General features: G+C 43.9%; 1 protein-coding gene across 1 annotated transcript in view; it reads right to left on the bottom strand.

Moving 5' to 3' along the window:
- The window catches only part of RBBP6 (RB binding protein 6, ubiquitin ligase), a 31,826-nt gene continuing 26,147 nt past the window's right edge, over window positions 3,267–8,945 (bottom strand). The window contains exons 16-18 of the mRNA XM_021411324.1: window positions 6,827–8,575; window positions 4,918–5,831; window positions 3,267–4,361 (exon numbers count right to left, since the gene is read on the bottom strand). Of these exons, the coding sequence (XP_021266999.1) occupies window positions 3,706–4,361; window positions 4,918–5,831; window positions 6,827–8,575 (3,319 nt within the window). The 3' untranslated portion in view covers window positions 3,267–3,705. The remainder of the gene's footprint in view (window positions 4,362–4,917; window positions 5,832–6,826; window positions 8,576–8,945) is intronic.

Raw genomic sequence — 8,945 nt, 5'->3', positions numbered from 1 at the left:
CCCCCCCCCCCAGTGGGACTCCTGAGAGCTCCAGGCCTTGATTAGCTCTTCCTTTTAATTAGTCTCAATCAGAGGTGCCGCCTCCTTCAACCTTGGGCTGCCTTTGCTTTCTCTCCTGCCCCGCTAACAGACCCCAGCACTCCCCGTCCCCGCACCCCAGCCCTTGGCAATCCTCTTCCTGTGGGGGGCTGATGTGAGGGCCCCTCTCTTCCCCTCCCTCATCCACCCACCAGGTCATGGGAACTGGCACCAGAGCATCACCCTGAGCAGCTCAAGCCATGGCCTTGCCCTGTGCCATGGCCTCAGCAGTGCGTGATGTCCCTGGGCTGCTCTGGCCCATGCCCTGTTCTGCTGTGTTGATGCAGGGAGCAGACAGCTAAGCACACAGGATGATCGTTCTATATTAAATTTGGAACCCAATTCCAGGGCAACAATGCTAAAAGCAAACCTCAGTCGATCCTGTTTCAGTATAAAACCCAGCCTAATTCAAATGACCTCCATAGCTGGCTAGGCAGGAATACAAGCAGCGGCGTGGCAACCATTTAAATGCTGCACACTGCGGCATTTAGGCCCAGTCAGGAGCTAAGAGAAGTGCAGCAACAAACACCACAGCCTCAGAAGAGACCAGGTTGGGTACAGCACTGTGTTACTAATTCTCTCCTTCCACAACCACCAGCTCTTGGCCTGCAGTGATGGGCAGGGCTCGCCGCAGCCCAGTGCCCTGTGGGGTGAGGGTCACTGCAGACAGGAAGATAGGAAGATGCCAAAGATAGGAAACACGCGGTGCTGTCCCTGAGACGTGTGGCTCACTTCTCCAGCACCTACGAAGAATTAAACCTCATCACACACCGCTTACTTGGGCGTTTCCCATCAGACCACACAGCCAATGCAAACAACTGACAAAACCTCCCCTCTCTATGTAATCACACCTACAAAAATCATTTTGAATCAGGAAAACATGGCTGGCAGAAGACGTCGAGGACTCAGCTGACGCGGCCCCTAGCCCAGCGCTGCATTAGGCCGGCAGCAACGCTCTGAGCTTGCCTTGCTCTCAGCACAGCAGCTCTGCAGGCAGGACCCAGCCCACCATCCTCACTGACCTCCTGCTTTACTCAGTCCTGATCCCCCTCCCTGTGCCTCAGCTGTAACGCTGCGCCAGGAGCCAGAACTCCTCCCACCCCCGCGTGTCCCACACTTCTCCCTTATTCCCAAGCTCTGGATGAGAACCCGGCCTGTCGCTCAGTTTGGGGCAGTTTTCTGCTTGTCTGTTTACGCTTCGATTTTCAAACTGCCTCCTTTCGTGGAGTTTTGTTAGCAGTCAGTGTGTTCCAACAGCATCCTGATAATTTCAGTCTGATCTGAAGGCAGAAAATGAGTGCTAGGAGTCCAAGGTTCTCTGAGGACATTGGCATGAGGATCTGTGGCAGTTTCACGGAACAGATCACTCACATTTAGTAGGTGACAAAGAAGGAACATATTAAATTCAGCCAGTAACACCAGATTCTTATGCCTGAAGACAGTTACAGCTTCTTTTTCTCTGTGAATAAGCTTTCCTGCTCCGTGACTAGGACTATCTTAACTATACGTCACCGTAAGTCAAACGCATTCCAAATGTATTTACCCTCACACTCAGAGAACGCTTCTGGTTTCAGCCCTTCACACTGCTGCAGAAATCCAGTCTGAAAACTTCTGACCACGACCGTAGTAAAAAATACCCATTCAGGACTGAGCGTAAGCGCACTTCAAGCACCTCCAGCTCCAAAGCATAGAGCTTGGGAAAACAAAGTTATAGGAAATTCCATGTACAGTCAATTAAATTCACAGCAGACTGGAAAATCATCAGTTACACTGCTAGAGAGCTCTGAAAAGAGTTTAACAGAGCATTAAGACAGGCATCGACTGCAGCTTTCCCAGCAGGTTACATAAAAATATGGCATTTTGCCTGTTTTTACAGAGCTATTCCATAAAGGAACTTGCACCTGAGTTTACTAATTATTCTGAACCTTACGAAAGCGCATTAACACATCCCAACTCCGGTAAGAACCTCATTTCACTTAGACCTATTTTTTTCTCTCGTTAGGCCAAAGCAGGTTCCCAGCCAGCGAGCAGAGCTCAGTGCTCAGTGCACCTCCTGCTCCCAGCTGGCTTGCCCTGAGGCCAGACGAAGCGAAGGGACACGCTGAGGATGCCCCCACATCCAACCCAGCTGCCTTTACTTTGGGGAAATGACTTTGCTGGACCACAAACAGTAAATGCCAGATGAGCATATTTAGTGACTGTTAGAAACTTTATTTTCTTTCTGGAGTGTCAATATTTGAGTGGCTTCCTCTGAACGCCTGCTTCACCTTGCGCAGAGAACACCTGAAATCCACCAAGAACGCCTTGGTGTGCATAGGTGCAAAGCACTAGTTCTGGTTTGCTACTGTTTTAACCATCAGAAGGAAAGGATGCTCCATATCTAAGCTGAGTCACTCGACTGAAAAGCAAAAGGAAGAATTATTTTACTATCTTTGTACTAGTAAATATCTTAGTGATAGTTCCTACATAAGTCACTTCTTGTGAGGTCTCCGCAAGCAGGTAGCCCCAAAATGCTGCTTGCATTCAGTACCCAGAGCTCTTTTGGGGCACATCCCATCAGCAGTGGAGGGCTTTCACCACCAAGCTCAATAGTTACTGGGATGTCATGCCGGTCTAAAGCAGAGGTGTGCCACCCTAATGGCTTTTCTTGCTTTCCAAACTCATTCACCGAACCCCACATTTGATGGCAAAGACTGTTGTGTGTCACGTTGGATCACTGTATGAAAATGTGAATCACAAAGCAAAGCTATATCACAACCAAACATGCCGGAGATCAGCATCCTAATGAGAGGAAGAACAGATTACGGACACCTCACAATGTAGGTGCGTATTTTCGCCAGCAAACAGCAGCAGTGTTCTAAGCACACAGAGCTGAAACGCGGCAGCTTCACACAGAACATTGCTTGAGCATAGTGCCAGCTGCTAACGGCGGCTGTTAATATTGCTGGGGCCAGCCACCTTCTGAACCACAAAACCAAGAGCAACACGAATAAGGGCACCTCCTGGCAGCACTCCATCATACTGCAGCTGTTGCAAAGATCTGAAATTCAACCAGCCTTGGCAAACCTAACCGCATTGCCACCCGGCTCTGCACGCACGTCAGCTCTCAGCCAGCAGCCAGCAACTCGTGCTCGACGCTCTCCTCCCCGCGTGCGTTCAGCTGCCGCTAGAAATCTCAGCACACGGGATAAAGTTTACTGAAAACCTTTTATTGTAATCAAAAAGTGACATAACAGGGCTGTAATGTATTCTGCAAATCATTCTGCTGATATTTTATAACTGATACCAGCTTCTTCTGCCAGGCAATTTAAAAAAAAAAAAAAAAAAAAAGTCAAATGTGAAAATTTTCACAGTACAGTAAACTCCACCCGAACTAATTAACGGTGGTGAAAAATAAGACGCCCCAGCAAAACCTTTCATGTTACATGGTCACAACTCACAATTCTGTACAAAATGTTCACTTTTATAAAGCTCTGATGTAAAAATCAAATAATCAAGCAGCAATATTTTAAGTGCAGCACAGGGTCTTTCATGTCATTATTTACAACGCTTGAATTCGTTTACATTTTAACAAAATTTAATACAGATGACTTAGGAATTAAGTCAATTTTTTTCCTATCTGTCATTCTATATGGTGACAGATTTAACTTTTTGGTCATCTTTCTCTTTATCTTTGCTCTTCTTTGATTTCTTCTTCTTGTGTTTGTGTTTTTGGCTCTTCTCCAATTCCGATTCGTTCTCAGCGTGTTTCTTATGCTTCTTGTGTTTTTTGTGTTTCTTGTGCTTCTTTTTCTCTTTCTTCTTTTTCTTTTTCTTGCTGTCTTGACTCTCTCCTGAGCTGGCACTGCTGCTGTGGCTTCGAGTCTGACTCCCAGCAGGGCTTTGACTACGGCTGCGGCTAACGCTGGGGCTGCTCTGACTTTGACTTCTGCTTGCTTCAGGCTGGCTAACTGTGGCAGGTGCTGCTGTATCCTGTTTAACCTTGTCAACAGCTTTTTCTTTCTGTTCTTTACAATTCTTTCCTACGGTTTCCTCATCTTTTGCAGATACATTACTTTCACTGTCACTTTCATTGTAGTCTGGTACAAACGCGGCCTCATCAGTTTCTCGAGTTGGATCAGAAGAGAGCCGTGAGGGGTTGCTTACCTGAGGCTTAGTCTTGACACCAGTTTTATCGTTTTGTCCACTCACATTTTCTTTCTCATTTTTTGCATCTGGTGATTCTTGTATCAAAGATGGCTTATTGCAACTTGGCTCTTTCTCTTTATTGCTCTTCATCTCAGATATATACTTGTCTTTCTCCTCCTTCTCCTTTTCCCTCTCTTTTTCTTTTTCCTTTTCCCTCTCCTTTTCCTTCTCCTTCTCCNTTCTCCTTCTCCCTCTCCTTTTCCTTTTCTTTTTCCTTCTCCTTCTCCCTCTCCTTTTCCTTTTCTTTTTCCTTCTCCTTCTCCCTCTCCTTTTCTCTCTCTTTTTCTTTTTCCTTCTCCCTCTCTTTTTCTTTTTCCTTCTCCCTCTCCTTTTCCCTCTCCTTCTCCTTTTCTTTCTCCCTCTCCTTTTCCTTCTCCTTTTCTTTCTCCCTCTCCTTTTCTTTTTCCCTCTCCTTTTCCCTCTCCTTCTCTTTCTCCTTTTCTTTTTCCCTCTCCTTCTCTTTCTCCTTTTCTTTTTCCCTCTCCTTTTCCTTTTCCCTCTCCTTTTCTTTGTCCTTTTCCTTCTCCCTCTCCTTCTCTCTCTCCCTCTCCCTCTCCTTTTCCTTCTCCCTCTCCCTCTCCTTTTCTTTTTCTTTGTCCTTCTCCTTTTCCTTCTCTTTCTCTTTTTCTTTTTCCTTCTCCTTTTCCCTCTCCTTTTCTTTTTCCTTCTCCTTACCTGAATTTTTATCTAGAGGTTTGTGCTCCTCTAATGAACGTTTGGAATCATGAGCAGTTTTGTGATCTGACTGCTTTCGGTCACGTGAAGGGCTGTAGCTGCTTCTTTTGGAATCTCCAGCACCCTTTTTGGAGGGCTCTGCTCGTTCATCTCTCGGTTTACTTTTTTGTCCTGATGTAGATTCTCTGTTTCGTGAAGGGGAGTCTTTTCTCCTTGCTAATTCACTTTTTTCATCTCTACGCTTGGAACTAGAATGCTCTCTGTTGCTATCATGGTCAGATTTTTTGTCTCGATTAGGAGTAAAATCCTTTGCAGTGGATCCACGGCCAGTATCATGTTTCTCTGAAGATCTGCTGTCTTTGGAAGACTGAGAAATATTTTTTCCATTTCCTTGTTCAGTTGCACGTTCTGAGTGGTCTTTTTCTGGCTGAACACCGCTCTTTCTCTTTTCAGAAGTGTCCTTGTCTGACAGAGAATGATCCCGCTCTTTGGTTTTCCCTTTTTCATTCAACACTGAACTTTTTGAACCTTTTACATCATGCTGAGAGCTTTCATAACTCACCTCTTTTGTAGTTTTCTGTATTTTCTCCAAAGGCTCCATTTCTTTTTCATTGTGTTTTATGGGATTTGGCGGCTTAGCACTCACATTTTTTACAACACTAGTAGGTTTTCCTATGTTTGAAGATGGCTGGGTAGATTTAATGTCCTCCTCTTCAGACTCAAAGTCATCTTTATCCCACTTTGACTGAGGGACCTGGATCATAATAATGACGTCTTCAGCAGGGGCAGTTATATCATTATTATATTCCTCCATTGTCTTAATGACAGTCCGCTTTGTATCTGTCTTCTCCTCAGGCTTTCTAACAGGGCTTCCTCCAGTAGAACTGGTGCTAGGAAGAAAAATATCATAAATTAATAAGGTGGTAGAGATACAAGCACAGCTGTCTTTTGCAGTATTTTATAAAATGACTTCTGTTTCACTTGTAAAACTCCAATATTTTTTCAAAAGATGATCAGCTAATGGGACAGCCAAGATGACGGATGAGTCTGTTGACTAAGATTATGAGCAATCAATTAGTGTCCTCCTACTATGCATTTAATTAACAAAGATGCAAGACCATCAATGCTTCCTCCCTGGAAGCATTCAAAGCCAGGCTGCATGGGGCTTTGAGCAATCTGGTCTAGAGGGGGGGTGTCCCTGCCTATAGCAGGGAGGTTGGAACTAGATGATATTAAAGGTCACTTCCAACCCAAACCATTCTACGATTCTATGACCAGATTGAGAATTGTCTGATCCGGTAATTCCTTGATGTCTTATTTCTACCTGTGGTAGATAAATTAGATATGCTTTCTTGTTTCAACAAGCAAGCAAGCTGTTAGGGAGCCATTTTGTGCTCAAAGCAGTATAGGCAGCCAAGATGCTATTTCTGCAAATTATAATTTCATGTCATACTAGGAAAATAAAGTCATTTACAGTACCCTGCAATTTTAAGAATATGAAATATTGCATGATACAGACATATCTGTTATCCTTGCCTTTGGTATTAAGCAGGATTTGAGGGAAGACATGGAGAGGACACCTCAAAGACTCAATATGCAGCTGTATTCAAAAGACTAATGATTAAGAAGGGAAAAAAGTCCCAGAAGAAAGGGTCAAACACATCACCAATTCATTAAACTTACCAGCTTTCTGCTCAGACTGCTTGTTTGCAGTGTAATAAATTGCACACAATTTCATTCGTACAGTTTAGCAGAAAACCCTCACAAATTATTCAAATACTCACTGAGCATGGATTTAGCCTTCTCCTTTCACCAGTTATCGTAAAGATTTTAAATTTTAGAGGGAGAGGAGGGAGAAAATGTAGAAAAAGAAATGATGAAGTACCTGGTATAATCTACAAGAGTCGAACTAGATCCATCAGCTGCTGTTACTTTTCTTCTCACTTTTCCTTTCACTTTTTCTTGTTTAACTTTGCTGCTGCTCGGCTCAACTTTCTCAGCAGGTTCTTTTGCAGGTGGCACATTTTCTCCACTCACAATCTTTTTGCCAGTTTCTCGGTTAAGTTTAATCTTTTTTGCAGGAGTGATAAGAAAACCAGATTTATCCTTTTCTGGAGTTCTCTCTCCTTTTTCACCATCAGGTTCAGTTTTCCCTTTTGGCGATGTTTTTGATTCAGTAGTTTCTGGTTTAGAGGCCTTTACGGAAGCCGCTTCGTGTTCTTTATCAGCCTTCTCATCTGCTTTTCTTTTTCTTTTTTCAGTTTTTGCATCAGAAGATTTGCTTTTTTCAACCGCTTTTTTTGACTTGTCCTCTTTGCTGGAGGGCTTTTCTGACTTTAATTCTTTCGGATGGTCCTTCTTTGCCTTTTCTTCCTTGGCTGGTCTGGCTTCTGGGTGATCTTTTGCCGCTTTTGGATGAACTTTCCGTGGCGTACCGAGAGCCTTCTCATCCTTTTGAGAGGAAGATGCTTTAACACTATCTGTCTTTGGCAACTCCTCCTTGGCTTTTTTCACAAGAGGTTCCATTCGAGGAGATTTTTCACGATCGGCGTCCACCTTCTCTTGGGAAGCTTTAGCTGGTTTTGTTACATTGTCTTTCTTTGGAGGAGCAGCCACTTCTGCTTTCCGTTTTGTCTTATCCGTTTTTGCTTTTGGCTTATCCTTGTCTTTTTTCTCTTTTTCAGACACTGGTTTGAAAGCAATAGAATCCGCTTCCATAGGTTCATCTCTAACAGGGGTGGCATCATCTCTGCTTGGGAGCATGAACAGAGAGTCTGATTTAATGTCTTCCGCTGCACCTGGTTCCCTTGCTTTTTTCGTACTTTCTAACAGCTCAGCATTGGGAAATCCTTCATTCTCATCCCCTTTTCTCCTCTTCCTGTGTTTTTTATGCTTATTTCCTTTGCCATCTCCCAGGGGATTTTCCACCTCCTTCTCTTTTGATTTCGTAGGATCTTTTATACCATGGCTCTCTCTTCCTGAAAGCTTTTCAGGGAAATTTCCAGCTATATTACGATTTCTGTGGCTCTGCCCACCAGCATAATCCTCCCTACGCCCCCGAGCGTACGGTGAATTTTCTCGTCTGGTTCCAGGCGGACCAAATCTATCTGGAGAGAAGTTCTCTCTGTTTAGTGGAGGTCGAGGTTGGGCTCCAACAGCATAGTCCTTATAAAACTTTTCATACCATTCCCTATAGTTCCTTTCCCATTCTCTGTATCTTTCCTTTTCAAATGGATCTCTAAAGTCAATAGATCTGCCATAGTAAGCTTTCATATCATACGGTGGCACTTCCCTGTATCTGTTAAAATACTCCCTTTCACCTTCCCCTTGAGGTATAGTCCGTTTAGTGGGAGACTGGCCTCTAAATACTGGAGACCTGGATCGTGAATGGTATCTTCTGTATGGGGGTGACCTTGACCTTGAACGGTGATAACCATGCGACCTTGACCTAGAGCGATAGTTACGACTCTTCCCTTTGCCTCTTCTTGGATATGGAGGTGAACGTGAGTAGGAACGAGAATGGGAACGACTAAACGACCGAGAGTAGGAACGGGAGCGCGAAGAACCCGATCTTGACTTGGAGTAGGTATATGAGCTTCTCGAGTAAGACGAAGCGCTATAGGGAGACTTGGACCTTCAAAAAAACACAGCACAAAAAAAACAAAAAAATTAATTCAAAACAGTCACTCTCCACACTTTTTCTTTTAATTTTTTTTTTTTTTAATCTCCATATACTTATGTCAAAGCTTCTTTCAGCTGCTGGCATAATGCTACTGCAAATTGAAGAACTTGATAACACGTAAAAGTTTTTGCTTACAAGACAAAACAGCCACTGCTTTGTTAGTGTAAAAACATACAGGAAGGGTAAGTCTATTTCCACTTGCTTCTATCAAATTAACTACTATAGCTATTGATATATTTAAGTTGGAGTATGCTGGCCTCTACTGGTACACGAATGCACAATTTTTTTCAGCACTACTCAGCAACTAGGTGAAGAACAATTT

The sequence above is a fragment of the Numida meleagris genome, chromosome 13, assembly GCF_002078875.1.
Source record: "Numida meleagris isolate 19003 breed g44 Domestic line chromosome 13, NumMel1.0, whole genome shotgun sequence".
NCBI classification, from domain to species: domain Eukaryota; kingdom Metazoa; phylum Chordata; class Aves; order Galliformes; family Numididae; genus Numida; species Numida meleagris.
Note: the sequence above shows the minus strand (reverse complement) of the source record. Positions and strands in the feature narration are given on the sequence as shown.